We start from the raw sequence: 27,492 nt of genomic DNA, 5'->3' as shown, positions 1-27,492 counted from the left end.
TTTTCAGATGAAGAAATAGCAGCGCAGAGAGGTCAAGCAGTTTGCCCAGTCACACAGCTAAGGAATTAGTGGAGCTGGAATTGAATGCAAGGAGTAGGCTGCAAGTGTCCGTGCTCTCAGTCACTATGTGATTCTGATTAGTCATATTCCACTTAATGGGTTTCATTTTAAGTCATAAAGTATTCATCGAAACAGTCTGTTGGATACTAAGGCATTCCTAAGTTTAGCTTGAGGCGAATGTCAGACCCCTTCCTTCCCATGAAACGTGTGGTCATTCACTGTTCTAAAAGGGACTATATTCACATTGTACATCACGCTTTATGTCTCAGTGCTAGCTGGGAACCTTTCATGGTAAGTGGATAATTAATAGAAAAAAGAAACAAAAATCATAGAGTTTAGCTACTTGTTAAACTCTGGTTTGAAAAGTTTGTTTGCTTAAGGATATGGAATCTGATGGTGACTTTGATTTTAGTAGGTTTCCTTGTTTTAAAAACAAAGTTATTTTAGAATTTTATCCCCCGAAAATAGGTCTGAAAAATTTAACTTTTCATCATCCTTCTTCCAGAGGATAATAAAATTTCCCTCACATGTTGGAGTTTACAAAGAATTATGTTTGTCATAATATAAATTATTTAACCTTCTCAACTCTCCTATGTGACTACTCTGATTTCTTTTGAGGTAAGAGGAGATTTAATTTAATATATCTTAGGAAGAATAATGGCTTGTTCAAAGCTAGTTCTAATTTTAGAACTTGGGCTTATAAGCAAGAGACAACAAGCTCCCACAGACTCAAATATACTAAGACATAGACAGATGGGACCTGAACCTACCAGGATAGTATTCTGAGCTCTTTATGAGATACTAATGAACTGTCATCACTTCCCTATTAGATTTGCTTTATCCTAGTATCATTTTCTTTTGAAATAATTACTGTTGAGAAGTATTCTCAAGTATTTTACTGTATTGCTTGCTAAATATATAGACTTTAAAAAAATATCTAGCAGACTTCTTTAGAGAGTAAATGAAATAAGTGAGTGAAGTGATTCTGAAAGTCTTAAGAGAAGTATTCAGTAATGAAGTTATGGAAGCCCTAGCTTCTAGGATCAGAAGGCGGTCTTAATGGTCATTCAATCCAGTTTATCCTTGTGTGTGACTTTTGTTTCTAAAATATCTCTGACAAACACTCACCCAGCCAATACAGGTTGTTCAGAAAACTGGGAAGGAGTGGAAGAAACAAGAAAATGTATCACATTGACAGATTTTGCCTGTTTCTTTCAGACACCTTTAGGTCTAATCTGTCCTGCTTGGGAACCCTGCCCAGCCAAGCTGGTGTTGCCTCCCCCAACCCTTGACATCTTCTCTCCCCACACACCCTGGACATATTGCAGTCTTGGTTGGTTTTATATTGAATATTATCATCACCTCCAGGAGTTGGTGATGGACAGGGAAGCCTGGCATGCTGCACGCCATGGGATTGCAAAGAGTTAGTCAGACATGACTAAGCAACTGAACTGGACTGACTGATCATCACCTCTTCATGTAGCTGACTTTCTCTGGATTGTGGTGACCACCTTGGGGAAAGATAGGCTGCATCTTATTCCATTTTTGTGTTCAGGAATGGGTATGGTGCCTGGCACATCCTAGGTACTTAATTAATGCTGTTTGAATAAATGAAAAACATGCACAGGAAACACAGGTACCATCTGAAGCCAGCTCTGTGTGTTCCTGAGCTTTGACTGCCTTAGATCTGGAGTCATAAGTGTTGGTGCGAGCATTCAGCCTACTAGGATATGCTGAGTTCCCTGTACTATCGTGTAAAGCTTTTTCTAGAAGAGATTTGAAACTCAAGAATTGGTCAGGTTTATGCTGCGTGAAAGCTTAAATCACACTTTTTAAAATTGTGTGGTAAAAAAGAGCCGCGTTATACAATATTTACCATTTTAACCATTTTAAAGTACGCAGTTGAGTGAAATTTGTACATTCATGATGTAGTGCAAATATCGCCACTGTTTTGTTCCAGAACATTTTCGTCACTTCAAAAAGAAGCTCTGTGCCAGCTAGCAGTCAGTCCCAGCCCTGGCAATAACTTCCTATCTCTATGGATTCACCTGCTCTGAACATTTCAAATAAATGGAATCATACAACATATGGCCTTTTGTGCTGACTTTTTTCACTTTGCATGTTTTCCAGGTTTATCTGTGTTGTAGTATATGTCAGAACTTTATTCTTTCTATTGGTGAATAAGATTCCATTGTGTGGATATACCACATTTTGTTTATTTCATTTCATGTTTTTATGGAGAGATTTGTCACTGAGTCAGATTTCTTATTTCTGGCCAAATATCATGAATGGTAGAGAATCTTAATTATTTCTTTGAGATCTTGGTTATTTTGGAATGTTTAAATTTATAGTCTAAGCCTGAATATTTTGTAATGCAAGCACCCCATCCCTTTCCCGTTTTGGCTCTATTTACTGCTTAGTGGTGGTGTTTTCGAAGGATGAGTCAAAGACAGAATGGTAGACTATAGTAGTTTTACTGAAAATGAGAAGTAGAAGACTAGTGGCTATTGACTTAATAGGTGCATTTGGATCTTCACTGAATTATGATCCAGAGCTTAAGCTGATTCTGGTATTTTTTTTAGAACCTTCCCGACTTTGGTCAGGATTCGAAACTTTCTTCATGGATGTATTATGGAAGGGTTGCTTTTATCTGCTTTATTTGCATGGGAAACTAAGTCTTTGTAATACTGCTGTACCTTGTGTTTTTTAAATACTCAGTAAAATTCAGAGATTATAAGCTTTTTAAAAAGTCATTTTATGTATAAAAGTGAGACTATGCATAAATAGTTAAGACAATTAATATTTCCAGATATTAAGGGAAAGCCTCCTATTTCCTAATGTCAAATATGGGAGACAATTTTAATTATTGGAAAAGAATGTCCTTTTCTCTGTTGCTCTGTAACTCGCTGATTCCCAGTGACTGACTTGACCTATCAGGGGTTCAACTGGTTGACTATATGTATGATATTGACAGAATTATTGAATCTTCATTATTGGGAAATGAATGACTGTGTGTAAGTTATGATTTGAAAATCAAATGGTTTGTGTTAGAATTTGCGCTTGTTTCATTTTGAGATAAAATCCCTGCCATGACACTCAATTCTGATTTACCTGTAAATAAATGTCAAGAGGATCATTCTTGATCTAAATAAGGAATGTTGTTCAGGTTTCTTACAACTTAGTCTTCTGCTTCTTTCTTTTACTTTTTATTTTCCTTTTTCCGTCAGGTTATTAATATGTGCTGAAATGATTTCTAAGAGTGTAACATAACTATAATGAATTTGTTACCAGGTCCAGCTCTTTACTGTAGCTTGTCCCTTTCCAGTTAGAGCAAATGTAATAAACTACTTTTAATGGTGCCTGAAGAAAATAGGAAATTCAACCCCTTTAATATTGGCTTTAGGAAGATGTGATCCCATCTTAGACACTTATCAACTACAGCATGCCAAATTCTGTATGCCTATTTTGGCAACCTTCCCTCTGTAATCATAGATCTTACCCTGAAAACTCATTGCAAGGCTTAGGGAAAACTTAACTCTGAGAAGGGAAACAGTACTGAACTCTAGTGTAAACACTTTAAACCACATTTGCTCTATTGTGCATTAGCCTGTTCTGACATAGTTCATTGCCTGAATTAAAAGCATTTAAAATTCTGTGCCTCTAAGAGACACTAGAACATATGGTCAAAAAATAATGCTTTTTCAGGAAAAATACTCCCAAGGCACAGATAACATGTTTTCTCACCTTTGACGTCTGAGTTATTTGTTCTCCCTTTCTCAAGGATGGGTCATGTAATGTTGAAGCTAAAGTTCCTCTAAAACATTTCCATTTAAAATTATGACCTGGCTGGATGAAACCAGAATACCCTTAGGGGGCTGGTACTGTGACTTTCAGGAGTTGTTTTGCTAGAGCTTTCAAAGGAAACCAGACTTTCCTACAAAAGTTCCCAAGACTTTCCTACAGTGACCAGAATTTAGTTTCCTTAGAGAATGCTTTGGTCTAATCCATATATCAACTGGGAGGCCCTGGAGCTCAAGGAATGATTGGCTCTCACCTCTGTCTGCTAATTCTGATTGTAGAAACCCAGAGGAGGGTATATCTCTGCAGATTTCCAGAGCCTTAGCATTCTCGTGGCCCTCTCCACTTTCTGGGTATATAACTTTACATGTGGCATGGCTGAGATACATTTGATTGACTTGGATTTGAAAGGCATCCAACACCATCTTGACTGCCATAATGCATTCATTCATGAGAATGGTGAGCATTATTAAAGCTTTTGTAGAGGAGATAGAAGGAGATAGTATTCATAAAAATACTTGTTGACCCATCCCTGTGGATTTCACTGACCTCTCAGCTTGTACTGGCCTTCTGTTGTCTTGCTCACAACTTAATCCTCTTCCTTTCTTTTCTATCTTTCTCTCCTTTCCAGAAGCAAAATAATTCCTGCTTCTTACTCCTTTAGAGCATCCCCATCACCCCCTCTGCCCTATGGCCAACACCCAAGATTAAAAATGAGGTGGGAATCAAAAGACATAGATTGGCTGGGTGGATGAGAAACATGTTCATGTATGCACTTCCACTTACCACATTACTTAACCCTCCAAATTGTATATAATTATTTTATATTCTTAGGTTAATCATGCTTCCATTATGGCTTGCAACTATAATTACCTTCGATTTTTGTCTGGCTATTGATTATGAAGACTGATAAACACCTTTTACTATTGTGAAAAAAAAGAATGAGATGGGAAGGTAGGGAGAAGGAAAGAGACAGACATTCCATTCTGTTCTTATGAATAAGCTATGAATATTTTTAAGAATAAAACAAGTTCATTCTATTCTTAGCACTGCCACTTCCTAGCCATATGTTTTTGGCTAGAAATTATCTAGCCAAAATTATCTCTAAGCACAAGTTTCTTCATCTTTAAAATGGGAATAACTCTGTAATTATGCAAAATAACTCTTGATAAGAGTAGCAAATCTTAACCCAGTAGATGAACCAATGAATCTGCTTACTGTCTTTGAGAGATGATACTGATGCCTCTCACTACTATTCCTGTTAACATGGCAACCAAGTGTAGTGATTTTGAACATCTGTATCTTAGTAATTACTCCTGTCTAGATTTCTCTTTCGTGTTAGAAAGGAAACACTGTATGCCCATTCAGAGTTCCTTACCAGCTTCAGGTTAATGTACTAGTCCAGGGAAATCCAAATGCCATCCTTTAACATTTACAGCATCAAATTAAATTTAATCACTACCTGCACACTGAGTGGTACATTTGCTAACTTTAAGAGGGTGTGTAAGCAGCAATCTTTATTGAGATTCATAACTGCAGTTTGCAGATGGAAATGAGTGATCCAGTACTCATATCATGTCGACATTGGGTTCTTGCTATGCCTGGCTTTTAAGTTGGCTTCTACTGGTCACTCCATGATTCTCTTTATTGTACAAGTCTGTTTATCACAGTAATGACAAGCTATCCTGACATCCTGTGATTATAGACATATACATGTCAAAGGAATGGCTTACTAAACAGGTAGCACAAACAATTTTGAGCCCATTGTAAAAAGCAGACATTGAGAGGAAATAAATGAACACAGTACATATTACAGGAAGCTTTGGTTGTATATTAGTGTTAGATACAATAATAAAGTGTTTGGAATCGATCTATTTATTAAGTATGACAAGGAATATGAAAAAATTAAAGCAAATATTTTTTCATGTTAATCACTTTGCCAGTATTAAGTTCCTTCAGTTTTTCTAGAAGTTTAATTCCTAACTGTTCTAATACACTTCACTTGCCTGAATGAAAATCACTTAACTTTTGGTCAAATTTTTGTCTTTGTTATCTATCCCTGAGAAAGAGAACATGCTCCAGGGTTTTCTTCATGTTTCATGTATTTGTATTTGCATAACTGTAAAAAATAATAAGTAAAATCATTCTGTTTTCTTGGCTTTCACTGTTTGCCTAGTGTGATTCCCCTCTATGGCATAGGTGGTACTCTGCCCTGTCCTGTACACACAACAGAGGAGGATAATCAGGGTGTTTATTCTCACAAAGCCTAGGCATGGCCTCGAAATTCTGTCCAGCACACGTTCCAGGCAGCCCCCACCATTTGTTTTGGGAGCATGAGTTGGTGTCTGTTTGCTTTTCTTGACTGTGTTTTAAAGTTCAGTAGAACTTGATAGTGAAATTAATGTCCTCCTTATCGATGCATTGCCCCTGCCACGTCACTTTCTGGCCAGGAAAATGCAACCATTTGACTCTGTAACCATTACTTGAGTCACATTTCATGAATAGCTGTCATTGGTGCTTCCTTTTACTCATCTTTCAGAAACCATGTTGCCTGCTCACTAGATATCCAGCCCTGTGCTAGCCCCAATGATGCAGAAATGAGTGTGACTTAGTTTCTGCCCTTGAAGAGTGCCCTGAGGGTTTCACAGTGTAAGGCGGGGAGTCAGTGCCTTGCAGAGTAGAAACTGAAGCGTGGTCTGTGGGCATGGCCCTGAACCCGGCTCTGTCTGTGGGGCAGGGAGGGTTTCACTGCAGGCTGCATTTTGAGCTGGGTGTACTTGTTGGTCCAAGGGCTGGCTGGAGGGTGCTGCAGGCGAGAATCCTGAAAGACTGTGGTGTGTTAGTGACAGAGACAGTTCCATTTTCAGATGGCAGATGCTTAGTGCTTAAGGGCAATGGGAAAGTGACTGTCCGTGTTCCCAGCCTTGCTGTCAGCCCCATCCATTTCTCAGGACACCTGGAGTCTCCCCTTTCTCAGCCTCTTTTTCCTATAGTGATTAAGCAGTGGGCCACTCTGGGAGGCAGGGCCAGGGTCCCTAGAATCCCCTTGCAACTCTCCCAGCCAAGACTCCTTTAGAGGGTCATGACCTGTAGCTTCAGAAATATTCCTCTGTTTATACGAGCCCTTGTCTCTCAACCCCCAATGCAAATTTAGTTCCGAGTATTTTTCCAGGGCATTCAAAATATAGACAGGCAGACTTATTTCTGCATTATATTTCAGACTTTCATTTGAGGGCCTTTCTTCCTTATTTTGTGGTTTTATTAGATTATTTTCACAGTCTCCTGGGGAATCCTGAATCCTGTCCTTGTTGAGGGGGAGGAGAACTTAGTTTTGGGATTGACTGGCTGTGTCCCTCTCATCATGTTAAGTGTCTCAAGACAAAACCATTGGGAAGGAACATGATGTCATTTGTCATAGAGGTGAAGTCAAAAGAACTCAAAACCTTAATGCCAGTGAGGCAAAGGTGAATGATCAGTTGACTTCTTAGGATAGGGTGGAGACAGTAGGGGTCAAAATTCCTTGAATTTAACATTTAACTGATTGATGTTCTAGAAATTCAGAGAAATGTAAAAATAAAATCATAAGGAAATTTTTTTTAAAGTTCCAGATCCAATCCTTCAAGAATATTTTAAGGGAATCTTTTTATACCAGTTCCCAGATGGCAAAAGACAAGCAATGGTAAATAAAATGTCAGCTGTAGGGGTTCCTCAGATTGGAATACCCTTTAAAACACGGCAGAGAACTAACTGCTGTTCCCCACTCCCAGCAACTGGTTGCATATTTCAAGTGCATCCGAGTCAGATTTGAGTTCCTAAAAGGCCCATTGCCCAAATGTAAGGGAAATTCGAGTCCAGCTGTGGTTACCCTGGTGTCCTGAAGTAGGTTGAGTCCGGCTGTGTAAATTATGAGTGCTATGGGAATCAGATGTAGGATGTTTTCAGTTACTGCCAGCACCGTTGCTAAGTGGTTGTCTGCTTACTTCTGAGGAGGGCATGGACATGGCTATACAAACACCAGGGTGGGAGTTTATGGGTCTTGTTTATGGACACAGTGCTGGAGTGCTTCTCTTATCTGTCTTCGTGTAAACTGATTGTTGGCTCATCCATTTCAGACCAGTATTTGGTCTGATTTTAGAGAACAGAAGTCCCTCTGGTTGTGTTTTGGATGACTTCACTGTTTCATGGGTCCATAGGGGCCCTTACTAAAATCAGAAATGTTGACATGGAACTTCACTGACACGTTAGCAAAATTAGACAACTGTTAGACTTTTGTATCAGTTTCTTCGCTTGCTTTGCTTTTGTTTGTTTTAACAAACCCCAAGAGGAGGGGATATAACTAATAAGAAATTTTTGAAATCACTGTGGTAGAAATAATCTTGCATCTCTGCCATGAATCCTGGAAAATTCAAAACAGTTTTCATATGGCATCTTTCCATCAAGAGAGTGGTGTTCTTTTCTGTAAGAAAGTACATAATTCATTTAGATAAAGTGATTTACAGGGTTTGCTGCAATGTATGGTTTTTGCTTATCACAGATAATCTGTGGAGAACCGAGTCTTCACCCAAACAAGGTCCAAAGAAAACCCTTCCTGTTGTTTTCTGGTGATAACGTGGCAAGGACACGCTTCCTAAATGGGAGACAGGAAGTTTGTCTTCCCACTCGGAGGCTTTATGCTCCTGAGAGTTGGCCTTGACTTCGGTCAAAACTGTGTTCAGATTCCCCAGAAGAGTACTCAAAAAAGATTTACTTTGAATTTCTTTGTAAAATAGAACTACATTAATTACATCTAATAGTTTGTTGAAGTGCACAGATAGCCTGCTAAGACCTAATGTCAACAGGTGTCATGGAGCAGATCGGACCAAACAGTTTTCCTGTGTTTTCAGTAGTGTATGAGCAACGTCTGCATCAGAGGTGTGACAGATCAGATTCACTGGTATTTTCTCATGACATTCAGAAGACTGAATATTCAGCACCGTTTAAGGCAAACCTGATTAGTGCTGGAACTCTTGGACAGGGCTTTTTGGGCTGCTGTGTGATCAAGTATGGTTTCAAGAAGTCACTGAAATTCCAGAAGCTACATGTGAACATTTTTTAGTTCTGCATGTGTACTAAGTCGTTTCAGTCATGTCTGACTCTGTGTGACCCTATGGACTGTAGCCCTCCAGGCTCCTCTGTCCATGGGATTCTCCAGGCAAGGATACTGGAGTGGGTTGCCATGACCTTCTCCAGGGGATCTTCCTGACCCAAGGATTGAACCCCTGTCTCTTATGTCTCCTGCATTGGCAGGCGAGTTCTTTACCGCTAGCACCACCTGGGAAGCCTCTTTCAGTTCTGAGTTGTCATCTATTATGTTCTTTCCCTGAGGGGATGATATTTTAAAAATAGAGGTGTATTTTCTGGTTTGATTAGAGAGACTAATTTTGTTTCTGTTTCTGTGATTAGAATTTTCCTGCTCTTCTAGAGTATACTCTTTAACATGGGTTAATGGTTACTTCACCTGGAGTTCACGGGCCCTGCAATGGATGTATTTCCCTGACACGGTCAGAAAGTTTTATGTGTCTGTGGGGTATTTTGGTGTGTGTGTGTGGTGGAGGGTGTGTGTGTGGGGGGGGATTCATAACTTGCATTAAGCTCTCAAGAGCTCGGTAACTCCCAGAGGTTAAGAAAGAAGCCACTACTACAGAGATTGTCACTGTTCCCTCATTTGAGATGCAGCCCCTTTAAGTTTACCTCCATTGGCCTTCACCACCACGTGGCCTCTGGGTTCAGTTTGTTATTCCTTGTACACACACACACACACAGACACGCACACATGTGAAACCTGTGGACTAAGAGATGACCCTTATTTTTATGTGTAAATTTGACGTAGGGTTGAGAGTCAACTCTCTAAACTTTTGTTTGGATGTCCAAGTTGGAAATTATTGGATATACTGCTGTTTGTTTGCTGCAGCCTGTCTCACCTCTGATCTTCTGACTGTAATCCCTGGACAGTTTACACAGCGGGGAAAAAGCTTTAGCACAACGCTCTTATCTTTGTAACTATAGTCTATCCTGATCTATAGTTGATTCTAAAGAGGATTTTCTTTTTCTCATTCTTTTTCTTCTTTTTGCCCCTTCTTCTTTTCAGCCTGAGAGAAATTAGGCACCTTAGCCAGGAATTCTTTAAGAGCTATTCTCGGTATGTTCTCCCCACATTTCTGGGAGCTTTTTTACCTTCATTCTTTGTTGGTTGTTTTTGGTTGTCCTCTATCTTCCCTTCAGCATGATTTATTCAAGTGGAGGAAGGTTGCTGAGGGGTTAGGTGAGCAGGTGCTTGGGGGGACTCTCTGTTGCTGCCAACTGATCTTTTTAAAAAGTATTGAGTATTTTTCTTTTAATTTCCCAATTGTAGTGTCAATTCTTCTTTGCCAAATGGTTTTTGGGGCTTTGCCTGGGCCCCATGTGCCAGAGTCGGGGATTCATCTTGGCCAGACACTGCCACATATTGAAGAGGGAACCGATTCCAGGAAAGCTCGGAGAGCCATGGCTCCTAGAAATCTCTCCTTGATGGTGTGAGCCAGGCCTCGACACTTTGGACCATCTGGAAAATTTTGGACTCGAGCACCAGTATCTGTCTCATACATATTTTTCTTTTCATTTCCTAAGGTTTCCCCCCCCCCACTAAATTCTTATTCATTGGAGATATATATTTATTACTGTTTTATCTGTAAGCTCCAAGGAGAATCGTCTGCCTGAGGACTGCAACTCTTCTTTGTGCTCAGTAAACAGTTTTGTAATGAATAAATCTGGAAACTTTCACATATTAGTAGTGACAGAGTGTTTCTTTGCAATTGTCAGGTACTCTTAGGCAAGGAATGATTTCATCTCTCCTTCCCCACTCTCCATAGTGTGTGCTTTCTGTAGTGGGTGTCTCTCTCTCTAGTTAGTGTAGCAATATGAATCTCTGCCCCTGCTCTGTTTCTGCTGCCTCTCCTGTTTGTAGGGGTGATCAATCTGACTGTTTCCAAACGTGGACATATCTCCAAAATTCTGTGAAGTTGATTCTGTACAATCAGAAGACATGTTATTTTGCTGTAGCTGTACCTGACATCACTGTTCATTAGTACTCTGCTTTTAATACTATGCTTATGCCAATACTCGGAGAAGGCAATGACACCCTACTCCAGTACTCTTGCCTGGAAAATCCCATGGACAGAGAAAAGCTCGGTAGGCTGCAATCCATAGGGTTGCTAAGAGTTGGGCACGACTGAGCAACTTCACTTTCACTCTTCACTTTCATGCATTGGAGAAGGAAATGGCAACCCACTCCAGTGTTCTTGCCTGGAGAGACAGAGGAGCCTAATGGGCTGCCACCTATGGGGTCACACAGAGTTGGACACGACTGAAGCGACTTAGCAGCAGCAGCATGCCAATACTAAACTGACTCTAGCAGTGTTGCTGAAATAGCTCATGATAGAGTCTTGCTTCTGTGTTTTTTCACTTTTCTGGAAGTTAGTTAGCTAAATACCTTTGAGTCTATTCAGATTAAAAAAACTTTTTAGGTAACATAAATTGATGAATTTACTGTGGTAAATCAGTCATTAAAAATTATCTACTCTATATTAAGCACAGTATTAAATGTAAGACATATGTTTGCCTACTGGGTATTTGCAGTCTGTTTTGAAAATCAAGACACATATTCTCAATAGTAAATGAACCAGATGGTATTATATACCATAATGCAAATTATTCATAGAATAAGATACTTTTTGGCCTTGAAAAGCAGAGAATTAAACATCCAATTGGCATTTATCGAGTGCCTACCCTGTGCTAAGGCATGGAGACTGATAATTTAGTGTCTTATCGGTGCCCCGAGGATACACTATAATAAGTGACACTGGTGTCCGAGGCAGTTCTGCAATGAAAGGCAGAGATACACTGAGTTCAGAGCGGTCCAGCAGTCATTGGGAAGACATCGAGTAAAGTAATCCGGCTTTGAGAGCTCTATGCCTAATGATGGTACAGATTCAGATCATAGATGTAGCCCATTTAATCTTCATAAGGATTATGGCTGAGATGTAAAATTATTTCCAGTGTATCTCTCAGTCTGTGTCTTTCAAGTTAAAGTTCACTTTTGTTTTTTGCCTAATCACTTGAGGGTGCTTTTTGGTGAGTTCAACTTGTTTGCATGTGTGTGTACTCCAGTATTCTTGCCTGGAGAATTCCATGGGCAGAGGAGCCTGGTTGGCTACAGTCCATGGGGTTACAAAGAGACACAACTAAAGTGACTTAACATGCATGCATGCACTCATGCTAAGTCATTTCAGCCGTGTCTGACTCTTTGAGATCCTATGGACTATAGCCCACCAGGCTTCTCTGTCCATGGGATTCTCCAGGCAAGAATACTGGAGTCAGTTGCCTTGCCCTCCTCTAGGGGATCTCCCTGACCCAGGGCTTGAACCTGCGTCTCTTACGTCTTCTGCATCAGCAGGCGGGTTCTTTACCACTAGCACCACCTCAGTTCATTTAAATACAAGTAGTTCCTGGGTCTTGCCTCGTCCCTCTGGACAGAAAGCCAGTGGAGACATACTTATATGAAAGTGTCTGTTCAGTATTTATCCATCCTTTTGCTTTTCCATGTTCGTGTTGACTGACCTTGGCTGATGTGCTCTGGGAGGGTGTTGTTGAACCCTCTGTGTCCAGATCCCCTCACAGGTGCTTTTGGGTGATGCTAATTATGACAATGTAACCTTACAGTAGTCCTTGATCTGCTATCAAAACTGGCCACAGTTTTCCTATCCAAACTCATGGTTTTCTTCTCTGTTTTTTCTTTTTGGGGGTTGGAACTGTATACAGTCAATTTTTATTCTGTGTGTTCTCTGTGCCTCATTTCTTTGGAAAACCCCTTTGAGCTAATAGCTGGGATGATGAAAGCACTGGCAGCTCCCTTTGGCAGCCCCTCTCCCTTAGCTTTCGGTGCTTTTCTTTGGCAGAACTCGCTTGACTTTATAGAGAGAGATTGGAGCTTACCTGGAAGAGAACAAAGTCATTTCTTTGACAATTCAGAGGAATGACCTGCCTCCAGGTGATTCTGTTCTCCACTTTTAAATTTAGTCATTTGATTTGAAGGATAAGGCAGCCCTGAGGGAAGGTAACTTTTATTTTGCCTTTGCCAACTCTGAAAAAAAAAAAAAAGTGTTTTGTTTACTTGTATTCTGCTTTTACTGGGAGCTGATTCATGTTTTGGTTGAAATTAGTATGGATTGAACCACATGATATAGCTGTTTTTTATAGTTAAAAAAGGTCAAATATTGGCAGAATCATCCAGTTCAGCCTAATATATCTTATCTGTAGAATCTGAACTAGCTTTTAGCTTGTTTCTGTTAATGGTGAGCTGTGAAACAGTATGCCATGTGCTGTGCTTAGTGGTTTTGATGGAAAGCTAGTGCTAAGACTTCTGTTTCTGTTTCATCCTAGGTCACTCTGCACCTGAATCCCATCTCCTCAGTCCACATTCACCACAAGCCTGTTGTGTTCCTGCTCAATTCCCCCCAGCCTCTGGTTTGGCATCTGAAGACAGAGAGACTGGCAGTTGGGGTCTCCAGACTTTTCTTGGTAAGTGCTTAAAACCCTCCCAACGTGATCCTTGAGCATAAGGATATAATGACCCTAAAATTTTAAAGTCTTTTAAAAAGGCTTATTTCATTGAAATGTTAATAATAGCAGAGTCCACAGTGTATTAAAGTTGGATTTTGCTCTTAGTGATATTTGGGTGGCATTGATAAGCATTCACAGAAAACAAATACCACTCACATGTCCTCTTCTATGCATGAAGAGTCTGGTCTTGCTTGCATGTTTGAGCAGGATCTGTAGTCATACTCTGTGTGGCCTTAGCTTTGGTCTCAGTCTCCCCTTCCTTTCTCCCCATAGTACCAGGAGATTGTAAATATTGTAAGTAGCCATTAGATGTGTGGTCTCTGACCGCAAAATAAATACGTACAGACCCATTTTATTCATATATAACACGGGCCTAACTATAGGAGACTGACAGTGCTTTTGAGTATGAAGGGAGCCAGTTTAGTGTAAGTGCTTGTAGGATCTGTTTGTTGAGAAAGTGACACAGTGAGCTCCAAAATGAAAACATTTGTATTTTATAAAAAAGCTGGAACCCAGCTCTTGTGGAAGGATCCAAATATTACCTACTATTTGTAAATCATGTCCTTTTGAGTTTGCCAGAAACATCCAAGCTCGCTAGTTGTGGAGAAATTGACGGGTTGTTTGGATAGAATTTTTGGGGTATGATATCATGTCTGATGATGAGCAACACTGCACAGTGATAACTCACATTGTCTATTGCTGGGGATACATGCTAATGCCCTCAACTGCAGAGCCTCGGACTCCCAAGCTTCTCTTGCCTACAGGCAATCAAAACGAGAAGAGTCCACAGTTAATGGTGTTCGTCTTGCACCATGAATACATTTTGCCTAATTAATGATACTTAATTCAGATCTGTGGTTTCTTATCACTTGTATTTGAAGTGTACTTTTAAAAACTCAGAGGTACCCACTGAATAGAATAAGACTCCATAGATAATACAGTTAAAAAGTAGATAATTAAATGAGTAAAAAGGGAGGAAGGGAAAGCTTTTTATAGAAGAATACCAATGAATAACTATAGAAGGAAGGATGGAATTAGAAAATCATCAATTTGTAACTGTCATAGTAAAAGTTGATTAGGCAAGAGTCGTCAATAGATGCTGAATCCAGTGGTGGTGGAGGGTATTTGAGGAACAGTATATTTACATAGTCTTACTAGTTATTATTCTAGCCAAAAATCCATATAACCTGAGTCTGATCATGAGCAAATGCTGAAGAAAACTAAATTGGGTCACGTTCTATAGAGTAACTGGCCTGTCCTTTGCAAAAATGTTAGTTATCGAAGAAAAGTTGAAGAGCCATTCCAAATCGAAGGAGGCTAAAAAGACACCTGTGATCCCTGGGTAAGGAGTGGCACTGTCACTATGAGGAACGTTATGGTGACAACAGGAGGAACTGAAATTGAGCCTATAGATTAAAGTATCAATGTTGTATTTCATGAATTTTATAATAGTACTTTTCTTATTCAAGAGAATATCCTTCTTAGTAGACATAATACACTTAAGCATTAAGGGTTAAAGGGCCAAATAGTTCAGAGAAAAATTCATATATAGACAGAATATAAAGCAAATATGGCAAGATATTGAAAACTGGTGAATCTAGTTAAAGAGTATACATGAGTTCTTTGTACTGTATTTGCAACTTTGTAAATGTGAAATTTTAAACCCCAAAGTACAATACAAGATAGGAGTTACTAGTAAGTTAAATTATAGCCTTTTCTGAGAATTTAAACTCTCATTACTTCTAAATTTAAAAGGCCAAAAGTCAAAATTAGTGTTATTGGGCTTCCCAGGCGGCTCAGTGGTAAAGAATCCGCCTGCCAGTGCAAGAGACACAAGAGACGTAGGTTCAGTCCCTGGGTTGGAAAGATCCCCTGGAGGAGGAAATGGCAACCCACACCAGTATTCTTGCCTGGAGAATCCCTTAGACAAAGAAGTCCACGGTGTCGCAAAGAATCAGGCACAAATGAGCGCACACACACGCATACACACCTTATTGTTATCAGCACATTTATTTAGCACTTAGTATGTTCCAGATATTGCATAAATGCTCTAATGTTTTCTCTTATTTAATTCTCACAGTAACCCCATGATGATGGGGATATTTATAGATGCATTTCCAGATGAGGAACTAAGATTTAGAGAGGTTAAGTGGTGACCCATATCACTTGGCTAGTTACTGACAGAGTTGAGATTCAAATCCAGAAAGGACTTAACTCTACAAGCACTTATTCTAAATTGCCTCCCTTCATACTCGAAAGCACTGTCAGTCTCCTATAGTTAAAGGCATTTGTGTAACGGTCATTACTATAAAATCCTATACTCATTTTCCCTTATTGTGCAGAGTTGCGCTGTCCAATTCTGTAGGTACCAACTGTGTATGTCTATTTAAATGAAGTAAAGTAAGAAATACAATTCCTTAAGCACCCTAACCATTTCAGGAGCTCAATTTCAGGAGCTACTACACTGGGCAGGTTATGAGCAAGGACTTTTGCCTACACTGGTTTGAATCTAAGCAGTAACAAGGGGAAAGTATTTAATTTCTCTAAGCTTAACTTTCCTCAGTTGTAATTTGGGAGTGATAATAGTCACTACATCATGAGGTTGTTCTCTTGATTAAATGCAATTACATGTAAAATGTTTAGTATGGGACCTGGCATGGATAATTTCATAAACATTACTACCATTTTTGTTGCTATTTATTATGTCATTAGTAAAGACCACTTGGGAAGGATGTTGAATTTACATTTCTAATTATGAAATGTCTAGCTTGGCCAGGGAGGCCTGGCATGCTGCAGTCCTTGGGGTTGCAAAGAGTCAAAACAACTGAGTGGCTGAACAACAACAACAAATAGCTTGGCCGGCACCAGACTGAAAGGAGTTCCTGTTTCTTTGGGCTGTAGATCCAGATGAAAGTGGGGGTCACATATATTGTAGTTGCACCCATCGCTTTCTGGATTCTTTCTTCAAACTGCCTCTCTGACTTTTAAGGGAAAGTATCTTACTCCTAGTTATTATTTATTTGCTTTAATTCTGTTTAACATCGGTAAGAACTGCTTCTTGGCCATCAGCTTATGACACACTAACAGTGAACCGCAGGAGATGGTTTTAGTAAACAATTCAACATCAGTCCTATCTGGAGTTTATCCCATGTAAGGAGATTGTAGAACAAGTGATGAAACTCAAATTACCAACACATGGGAGGCAGCACTGGGAGAAGTCAAGGATTCAGATTCTGGGGCACCTGAACTCTGCCTTGCTGTCCAACAGGCTTTCTTTAGGGAAAATGGTTTTCTCTATCTGTGCATTTCCTCGTGACCTGAAAGAGATCGTGGAGCACCTGTTGTTCATTCTGGTTCTTAGATCATTAGACAACGAAAGGGTACAAGTTCTCTTACAAGCTGGGCAACTCTCCCTAACAGAGATGGTGCTGAAGGGAAGGAGGCAAGGTGAGCCCTTCCCTTGTTCTCTGTAACTTGAAATGAATGACTTGACAGCCACTGGGGCAGAGGGATCTGGATAGATAATTGCAGGTGTTTCCTTTATTTGTTCATTGTAGTTAGAGGTAAGGGATAAGATAACTAAATTATTTTACATAAAGTGTTTCATCCAAACACTTCAGAAGGTCCCTGGAATCTTTGAAAACTGAGGCTTAGCCATGTCCTTCAGTGTCTTTTCCCAGGTTACCTGGAGAGCTCAAGGGAGCCGAGGAGAGAGAGTAGGTCCCATGATTCTCAGTCTAAGATGTGCATGTCCTTTGCTGATGGATTTGTTTTACTGTCCTAAAGCTGTCTTTACTTTAGAGTTATAATACTTTAAAAGTTTTGTGTGTGTGTGTGTGTGTTTTGTCTGCATTGTGTGACTTGCAAGAGCTTAGTTCTCTGATCAGGGATTGGGGCACCCTCAGCAGTGAAAGCACGGAGTCCTAACCACTGGACTGCTAGAAAATTCCCCAACAGTTATTATTTTTAAGTAGGATTGTGCTGTGCTTAGCTGCTCAGTCGTGTCCAACTCTCTGTGACCCCATGGACTATAGCCCGCCAGGCTCCTCTGTTTATGAGGATTCTTCAGGCAAGAATACTGTAGTGGGTTGCCATACCCTCCTCCAGGGGATCTTCCCAACCCAGGGATCAAACCCCGGTCTCCCACATTGCAGGTGGATTCTTTACCATCCACCAGGGAAGCCCAAGAATACTGGAGTGGGTAGTTTATCTCTTCTCCAGGGGATCTTCCTGACCCAGGAATTGAACTGGGGTCTCCTGCATTGCAGGCAGATTCTTTTCCAGCTGAGCTTCAGGGGAAGCCCAGGATTGTGAGAGAAGTTCAAGTAGTTATATTTACTCATCTACAAACAGGGTGACCTTTTAAGTAGTCAAGTCTGCATTATTATAACTGTCCAATTTACCAAAGGAAACCTTTCATAATTAGTTAGCAGGATCTTGTGTTACACAGACTGTCTCAGACACCTACGAGGGTGACTGAAAACATTATATTTTAATGCCATCTTAAGATGGTGTCTGTTTATCTGTTTTCTACTGTCAAATCTTTTCAGTCCTCCTCTTGATTCCACTGTGTAGGCAAGAGGGAGTGTGTCAGGTAGGGAGGAAGTGGGATTGAGTTTCCTCTGCAAGTGCAGTTCTTTTATCTGGTTGTTCTGGTTACCTCAGAAATGGGAGTGGTTGAGAGTGATTATTTCAGGCTGAGTGTCAAGTAGTAGATCTTTGAGTATGTCACTCACACACACACACGCACACATACACACACATGATCGAGTTGTCACAGACTTATAGGTTTTCTTTTGCAAGGTGTAGGGATATCCCAGAGAAGATTGAGTTGGTTAGAGTTATCCTTCAGTGCAACCTAAAATAAAAATAATCCTACTCTCTCAATCTGTCAAGTTGAAACTACAAGTACAAACTCTCTTAGAAGGATCATCTAAACTTATCTTTATTTATGCAATATTTCTGCATCAAAGACAAAATAGTGCAATAAATATCTGAACTTTTAACCTAAGTTTGCTAAAAATGATTGAGCAGAGTCACAATACTGGATTATCTTTAAAAACATGCTATAATTTGAATAGGCATTTCTCCAAAGAAAAACACAAATGGCCAATAAACATGTGAAAAGATGCTCCATATCATTTGTCATTAGGAAAATGCAAAGATGCATGATACAGGGTGCTCAGGGCTGGTGCACTGGGATGACCCAGAGGGATGAGATGGGGAGAGAGGTGGGAGGGGAATTCAGGATGGGGAGCACATGTACACCCATGGCAAATTCAAGTCAATGTATGGCAAAACCAATACAATATTGTAAAGTAAAATAAATAAACAGAAAAAAAAGAAAACCAATAAATAAATAAATAAAACCACAATGAGAATCTACTTCACGTTCGCTAGAATGGCTTTAATAAAAATGGCAGATAATAACAAGTGGTGTTGAAGATTTAGGGGAATTGGAATACCCTTCCTTGGTGGGAAGGTTAAATAGTGCTTTGGAAGACAATTGGGCAAAATATATGTGCATGGAAAAACTTGTCTACAATTGTTCATAACAGCATAATTCGTAATAATAAAAAAGTGAAAACAACCCAAATGTCCATCAGCTGGTGAAGGGTTAAAAAGTGGTATATCTATACCCTGAGATATTATTTGACCAAAGGAATGAAGTCTGATACATACGACAATATGGATGAACCTTGAAAACATAAATAAAAGAACTGAAAGTGAAGTCGTTCAGTCGTGTCTGAAACTCTTTGTGACCCCATGGACTGGGGCCTACCAGGCTCCTCTGTCCATGGGATTTTCCAGGCAAGAGTACTGGAGTGGGTTGCCATTTAATTCTCCATAAAAGAAGTCAGACAGAAAAATCTACAGTGCATGATTCCATTTATATGAAATGTCCCAAACAGGCAAATCCATAGAGATGGAAAGACAATCAGTAGTTGCCAGAGGCTAGTGGGAGAGGAGGATGGGAAATGGCTACTAACGGTATGGAGTTTCTTTGGGGTGAAAAATGTTCTGAAATTAGATAATGGTGATTATTACCACAGTTGTGAATATACTTAAAACACTGACTTGTACAGTTTAAAAGGAGGAATATTATGATATCTCAATGAATTATAAGGGTAAATTGTATAATTTTGTTTATGTAATTTATATAATAGAATTTTAATAAGGTTGAATTGCATCTTAATAAAGCTGTTAGAAAAAAAAACTTGCTACAGAATTCTTTTCAAAATGATGTTGTAAAATCAGTGAACCCAAATTTAAAATCATTTTACTTTATTCTGTGAGTTTTATTTAAAAAGAAAAACAAAAAACCTTGCTTTATTTGTATTACAAACCTGAGCATTCTCTCCTGCAAGGTCTGTAGACTTAGAACTCTAGAACAAGCAGACGTTCTCAAATGCCTGGTTTCTAGTAACGTGAAATGTCTAATCCAGGAGTCTTTGCAGCCTTTATTTTGTTTTGTTTTTTATTTAGTTATTTTTGGCTGCACTGGGTCTTCATTGCTGCACAGGCTTTCTCTAGTTGTGGCAAGTGGGGGCTCCTCTTTGTTGGGGTGCTTGAGAGAGATAAGCAGCAACTTCTTCCAACCTCATTCACTCTTGGGATAACAGTGCTGTGATTTATTTTTTCCAGCCATTTATCAGTAAAATCAGGAAAGAAATGCCTGTAAATATGTGTGTTTGAACAAAAGTGGTGAGTCAAAGGGGCCCCCTTAAAGGTAGAGTTTCCAGTATTTGGGGCATACTTAACACCAAAATATTATTCATTGTTTGTCTGAAATTCAGATTTAACTAAGTGTCCTGATTTTATCTGTCAGTTCTATCCAGAGGTAACTCAGATTTTTGCTTCTAGTTCACACTCTGGCCTGGATGTCAGGAGGCCCAAGTACTAATCTTCAGTTCCATCACTGACTAATTATACATCAAGCACTACACAAACCACTTAACTACCCAGGTCTCAGTTTCCTCATCTCTAAAGTTAGGAGGTGGCACTAGGCAATCTCTGAAGTTCCTCCCAGTTTTCAAACTCTCCAAGAATGATAGTACAACTGCTGCATACTAATATTACATCCCAGTTTAACTGGAAACAGAAAATGGTAATCTAAACATTGCCCCTTCAGCAAATCCAAGTAAATATCAGGGCAGGGCAATTGAAATAAATGAGAGAAACCAAATTCTATGCTCTTTGGATTAAAAACAAATAAAAATTTAACCCTAATGAAAAATGTAAATTAATACCAGGACCATGCTTAATATTTAAAACCTAGTTTTGTGTTTCTAACGGGGATCGGGGGTTGGGTAAAGAGGCTAAGGTTGCCAAAATTGGTTTATCCCTGTCACTTAAACGGGGAGGGGGGGGGAGGGGAGGGGGCGGGGAACAGGTCCAAATATGTTGGGGCTCTGCCACCAAACCACAGGCAGTTCTCTGGTCTGCGCGGCAGTTTGGATGACTGACAAGGCTCAGTGAAAAACAAGTGCTATTTGTTTTCCTGTGCCCAGTATTTAACTGGAAATCAGAAGGCGAAATTTCCAATCAGTTGTTAAATAGCCCCAGATGTGTGCTTAGCATTACTCTAGGAAGGGACACGCACAGCCTGTAGCACAGCGCATGTCCAGAAATTCCTCTTCTGAATCCAAGTGATGTGTAACTGAGCCCTGAGCATCCAAAAATACCCTCTGAATAGCTCAGACATTCAAGTTTGCTTGTGGAGGAGGGAACTTTTAAAAAATTTCTATATTCTCTACTGTGTTGCAGTTAAAAAACCTGGACATGATTTCTTTTTTTCTTTTTGAATTTCCTCCTTTCTCTTGTTTGGCAGTTCTCCCCACCTTTAGAAAAACATGGTGTTAGCATACTTGGTGTGAGGTTTCTGTAGCTACTTGTTCATTCATCCAACACCCAGTTTTCAGTGCCTGCAGGACACTGGGAACTATGCTGAGTGTGGAGGCTCCAGAGCGAAACGGGGTGGATTGCCTGCCCTCAAGTAAGATGGGAAAGATGGTTATGAGACTGGGAAGTACCACTGGCGGATCCTGAAAACTGGAGAATGTGCGAATCCTCTTATTTCAAGTGCAATTAAGGCAGCTCCCTCTGTGAGGCTGACCCTGGAGCAGTGTGTGGTTGAGGGCTTAGGGGTGCTGACCTAAGCACCAGAAGTGCTTAGCTGGAAGTGTCACCCCTATATACTAGGGGTCCAGATATGCCATTTTGAATTTTCCAGTGAGGTCTTTCCCCAAATAAATTCTCTCTTAAAGGCAGATTAAATAGCTAAATGTTTCAAGATTGGTTCTTCCTTTTTCTTTTTTAAAAATATCTCTTGTGGAATGACTCACTGTGTCCTGTGGGATATTCCAAGTGGTTCTGTACCAGGCACTTTTGTTCCAGAGGCTGCTTATCTCCTGGTTTTGTGGCTTGTCCACAAGAGCCTTAATTATAAGGGGCTTGGTCCTTTCATGCACTGGAGTCGGTCAACTACCATATTTCCTAGGAGTGAGTTTCTGGCCCTTTTGCGGCGAGAGAGCTCTTCCTAAATGTCACGGAGGTAATTAAGAGCATTGGAAAGAGTCCAGTTTCAGCTAGTAATCTTGGTCCAGAAAGAGTTCTTGAAAGACTTCCTAGGATTTACCCTAACTCGTTGTATGAAAGCTGGTGAATGCTGCCAGTGAGTGGCCCCTTGGCCTTCTGAGGTTTGCCTGGGTGTATTCTTCCTGATCAAGACATCCTGTCCTGAAGCCTTCATGCAAACATAGACTTTTCCTGCCTCTGCTGGACTTGCTGTGCCATGTCTGCGTGGGAGAGGGCTAGTGTTTCTTTGTGTAGAATCCCATGGTGTCCTTTAAGGCTTTACTGTTTCAGGCTGATCTGGTAATGTGAGCAATCTGCCCTTCCCAAGCATTGGGCAATTGTATCAAATGTTACATCTCCAGTGCCCTTGGTGAATGTGGTAGGCAGCCTCCAGAGAGCTGTTTGGTAGAAAAAGCAAATATTTTGTTAAGGGAGATTGAAGAATATTTTTTTCATGTCTTGAGTTGGGGGAACTCTGTCTCCTGGGAAGTACTAGTGAGGCTGACTTGAAAGCTCATTGGCGTTGCATTGGTCCTCTTATGAATTGCAGACATTGAGGTCCTTGGTAAGCGTTCCCCACAGGAGCTGATAGTCACTGTTTCTCAAAAGGACCACAGGACACTCTGACTCCTTAGGCAGAGTCGTTGGAGTTATTTGAGGCAGCTAAACATAGGATAAATGGTTTTCCCCAAGACCTAGTTGCAAGAGGTTGTCCTGACTGTGTCTGACTGTACATAACAATATTCTCAGATGCTGTGTGAAGCTTCTGAAATAGTGCTACCGGTGCTCGTGGCTGGAAGTTAGTTATAGTGGCTGCCACCTTAAAAGTACCAAAGCCTTCTGAAAGGGATTGAAACAACCCCCATTTTTTTTTTTAAGTCTTTATTGAATTTGTTACAATATTGTTTGGTGTTTTGGCCCAGAAGCATGTGGGATCTTAGCTCCTCAACCAGGGACAGAACCCACACCCCCTACATTGGAAGAGGAAGTCTTAACTGCTAGACCACCAGGGAAGTCCCCCCTATCGGTGTTTTGAGCCCTTCTTTCTGTGATATTTTCCCCTTTGTTTGGCGCCTTCGCCATTGTCCCTCAGTCATAGTACAAGGAAGGTGACTCTCCTACGGGACATCATTCAGGTTACAACTTAAAAACTGCTTCTTGACCGCTTTTCCAGCAACATTAAGTCCGTGGGTTCCTCTGCTTGGTCTCTCTTGGTCAACCCCACCAGGATGCCCGGCTCTAATATCTGCATCTGTCCTTAGCCGTCTGGGGATCATTTTTTCATTGACGTTAAATGAAGTTCAGTTCAGCCTTCCCAGCTTTGGCATAGGAGGTCTCCTTAGTCTTCTCCAGAGACTGTGACCCTTACACTGGAAAACTATGCAGCCTGCCTTTGGTTGGAAGCTAAGCTGAAGGAAGTTCAAAAGGGCTCCAGCCAGTGGTTTGGATTGAAGGCCCCACTCCATCCTGGCACCCAAGGACATGTCCCTTTGAAACCCCTTTCCCCAAAGTGTTCTTAGGTCTGTGGTTTCTGGGTCAGAATATGCAGCTCCATTCTCTTGGAGCTTGTATCAGCCCTTTGCAGAAGCTGTATCAGTCAGGGGTTATCCAGAAAGGAAACCAGTAGGAGGTATATATGGGGAGAGATTTATTGCAAGAAATTGGCTTGCACCACTGTGGGCACAGGCAAAGCAAGGCAGACATCCATAGGGGCGGCAGTCAGGTAGGGTGGCTGGAACTCTCCAGCAGGAATGGAGCTGCTGTCCACAGATGGAATGCCTGCTTCCTTAGGGAAGCCTCAGCTCTGCTGTGAAGGCCTTTCAACTGATTGAATCAGACCCACACAGATTAGCTAAAATAGTCCCTTACTTAGAGTCACCTGGTTATGGACTTTAATTACATCTACAGAATACCTTCACAGCACATCTAGATTATTGTTTGATTGAATAATTGGAGACTATAGCCAAGCCAAACTGACATATAAAAGTGAATGTCACAGAGGCTTTTATATTTCACATTTTTACAGCCTGATGTTCTTGTCATCTTGGATCCGCTGTAGTCTCTATTCAGTCATTTTCAGATCCTGTGCAGTTTTTGTCGCTGTTGTTTACCATAACAGATCCCTCTTCTTTCAGCCAAGCTGTTTTTTGCTTCCATATCAGTCCTTATGATTTTCTATCTGCCCCTTCCATTCTGTTTCTCCTCCACTGCTGCCAGCACGACTCCTCCAGCTGCTGGGAAACGGGAGAGAGAGAGACAGAGAGATGGACAGAGAGAGAAGGAAATAACCAGACAGGGAGACTGTGCAAGAGGCAGAGAAGGCGTGATCCCCAGCTCTGCCTCAGTGCTTTCCTTTGTCACTCTTGTACACACCTGGGTTTCTACTGTAGTTTTTGGAGTTCTGCAGATGCAGTTTGAGCATGCGCTTGTCCCTTGCTAAATTTCTGTAAGCTGGGGCTTCACCTAACCTCTCAGTAGGAACTCTGACAACAGAGTTGTCAGATGTGAGGATTCAGAATCTATGAAATGTGCACTGAGTGACCTGTAATTGCTTTTATGATTTTCTCTCCCAGTGTTCTATTGATGTGAGCCCAGGGGGCTCCTATCTACCTTACTTTACTGATTTCTTGAGGTTAGTAGCTACTACTCAATGGAGGTGGAGTAGAAAGAGCTCTAGAGTGAGAAGAGAGGTGTTTGGTTTTTTTTCAACCCTGCTTTCTACCAACTTTGTGCCCCAGGCGTATTTAACTTCTTTGAACCCTAGTTTCCTTGTTTCTAACTTAGATTGTCCTGTCTTGATAAAGAAAAACTCTGTAGAGGGAATTATAGGTGCCTGTTTGGAGTCAGGTGTTTGAAAAATTCAGTTTGTGCCCTTGAACCTGCGTTGGCAGATTGGATATAACATAAAAGAAAAATAGAGGAATGAATCCTTCTTAGTGAGGAATTTCCCAGAAGCACATTTGATGGGCCACAGTATATTGTGGATCATGGCAAGGACTAATAATGACGCCAGCATTTTGTTTACTTCCTGGAAAACACTTTAGATGGTAAATACACTTTAAATTTTGGGTCACACTCCTTCTAACATCATGCTATATTGGAAGATGGGAAAGGGTAAATATAAGAGTCTTGAGAGATGATTTTATAAGGTCATCGAGGATCCCTGTGTGGCCTGGGCTTTACTTTGGAAAACTCTATATTATAAAGCAGCTTGCACTTCATTAATTTGGTAACCTGTGGGGACTGAGTTCGTCTTTCAGAATCAGTGAGTTATTTTTCTTGTCTTTGTGTATGTGCGTATTCATATATACTCTCATTTTTGTAACATTTCCATGGGAGATTAGAGTATTGCTTTTGTACTGGCTAATGTTCAAGTTTGTGCATGTTTCTATTCTTTGGGTAGCATTCAGAGCTTTCCTCTTGGACATGTGTAAATATGTAGGGCATTAAAAACAGAGGGCATTTTCAATCCTTTAGTTCTTTATATTTCAACAGAAATAAAAATTAAAAGCAGAGGATGATCACCATGAGTGTTTTGAGAAAAATTGTTGAATATGTTTTAAGTCATTTTGTTGGACAGAGTAATCTGGTTGTGGATACAAAATTAAAGCATCCAAAAATTTTTAAATGGTCACATGGATTCATGTTTCTTGAGTGCACTGTTGGCAGAGATCACAATCACATGGCTCATGAATATTTAGCTTTGCAAATTATGCCTGTAGGTTCCATGGTCATGGAAGTTATTATTTCTTTAAAAACTGAAAAAAACACAATGTTATGATATATGGTTAATAGAAAACAGGTTTCAAATCACATGACAGGAGGAAATAGGCAAGCACAGTCCTACCAGGAATTGGGGTAGGGAGAATGTGTGATTTTCCTCTTTCAGAATGTAGGGTTCTGTCCTCTTTCAGGAGGTAAATGTTTCAGTACTGTTCCAGCACTTTATGTAAGTTTGTTTTTGCTGGACTTGTTGCATGAAATACATCAAAGCTCCATCTCCTCATAAGAGTGTGGGCACTCTTATGAGTTCTAGGGCAGATCAGATCTGCATAGATCTTACTTATGCAAAAACCTAAACTCTAGAGAGATGCCTCTCCTACTTTACCATAAGTCTTTTTCTCCCCCCTAGAATTGAACTAACACATTCTTGGCATGGTAGGTGTTTCTGAAATGACCGTGTATTTTTCTTTGCTTTATTTGTTTTGCTTATTTTACTTCTGTTCTCTTAAGCAGGCATCTCCAGAAAGAGATGTGTTGGTGCAAGTGTCAGGAAAAAGGAATAGGAGTAGTAAAGACTGGGTGTAAGGCAGGTCAGAAGAGAGAGAGGAGCTGACCCTGATTGTGCAAGTGCTGCACTTTCAGCGATGCCAAAGTCATGTGAATGTATGAAGCTGGGTATGTGCGTTAGAGCAGCCTCATGCAGCTGTAACCTGAATAGCATAGCAGGCACTCACCCAAGTGATAACTCAAGCTCCAAATGGACCAGCTATTGGGTGCGTGCGCACACGTGTGTGTGTGTGTGTGTGTGTATGTGTGTGTGTGTGAGAGACACACAGAGAAAGAATGATTGATTGATTCTTGAAACAGATTTTCCTCTGACATTTCAGCAGGCATTTCTTTATCATGGGGGAGCTATGGTTCCTCATTTCACAGGGCTCATTTCTATCTTTTTTGATATATAAGAAGATGACTCCCAAAATGACTTGCTTTACACTATCGCTCTTGGCTTTTTTAAAACTAGTGTGCAGGAGAAAATTCTTGCTTGTTCTCCAAGCAATCCTATTCATGCTTTACAAAGATTACATAATGTTTTTATCTATGGCCTAGAACAGTGATCCTCAAGTATGCCTGGCCATCATGGGGTGGTGGGCAGATGATTATAAAGCAGTCTCCTGGACCCTACATTCCCACTCCACCCCAGAATCTGCATGTTAACATACTTCCATGGTGATACATAAGTTTGAGGATCACACTTCTGAAAGAGGTGGATGTCTTCCTTTTTTAAAAAATTAATTAATTAGACTGTGTTGCACTGGGTCTTCATTGCTGCGGTTCTCTCTAGGTGTGGTGAGCCAGGGCGCCTCTTCATTGTGGTGCGTGGGCTTCTCATTGCGGTGATTTCTGTAGTTGCAGAATGCAGGCTCTAGGGCATGCAGGCTTCAATAGCTGGCCACCGTCGGGGTCAGTAGTAGTGGCTTACAGGCTTAGCTGCTCCTTGGCTTGTGTAATCTTTCCTGACCAGGAATGGAACCCGTGGCAGGCAGATTCTTATCCACTGTACCACCAGGGAATTCTGAGACATCTTCTTATCACTGGTTTTACTGTATCTTCAAAATCTGGTGTGTATTTTACATTTATGACACTGATCAATTAATTACATACATTTCAGGCTCTCAATGGCTAGTGGCTACTGTACTG

The 27,492-nt window shown here is 40.5% G+C and overlaps 1 protein-coding gene across 3 annotated transcripts in view; it reads left to right on the top strand.

Moving 5' to 3' along the window:
* Positions 1-27,492, top strand: part of TGFBR3 (transforming growth factor beta receptor 3) — a 185,886-nt gene that overhangs the window by 96,640 nt on the left and 61,754 nt on the right. For all 3 annotated transcript variants that reach the window (XM_018045754.1, XM_018045753.1, XM_018045752.1), the window contains exon 4: positions 13,315-13,452. In XM_018045754.1, the coding sequence (XP_017901243.1) occupies positions 13,315-13,452 (138 nt within the window). The remainder of the gene's footprint in view (positions 1-13,314; positions 13,453-27,492) is intronic.

This window comes from Capra hircus, chromosome 3 (genome assembly GCF_001704415.2).
Source record: "Capra hircus breed San Clemente chromosome 3, ASM170441v1, whole genome shotgun sequence".
NCBI classification, from domain to species: Eukaryota; Metazoa; Chordata; class Mammalia; order Artiodactyla; family Bovidae; genus Capra; species Capra hircus.
The sequence above is the reverse complement of the archived record's forward strand: the minus strand, read 5'-3'. Positions and strand labels throughout refer to the sequence as shown.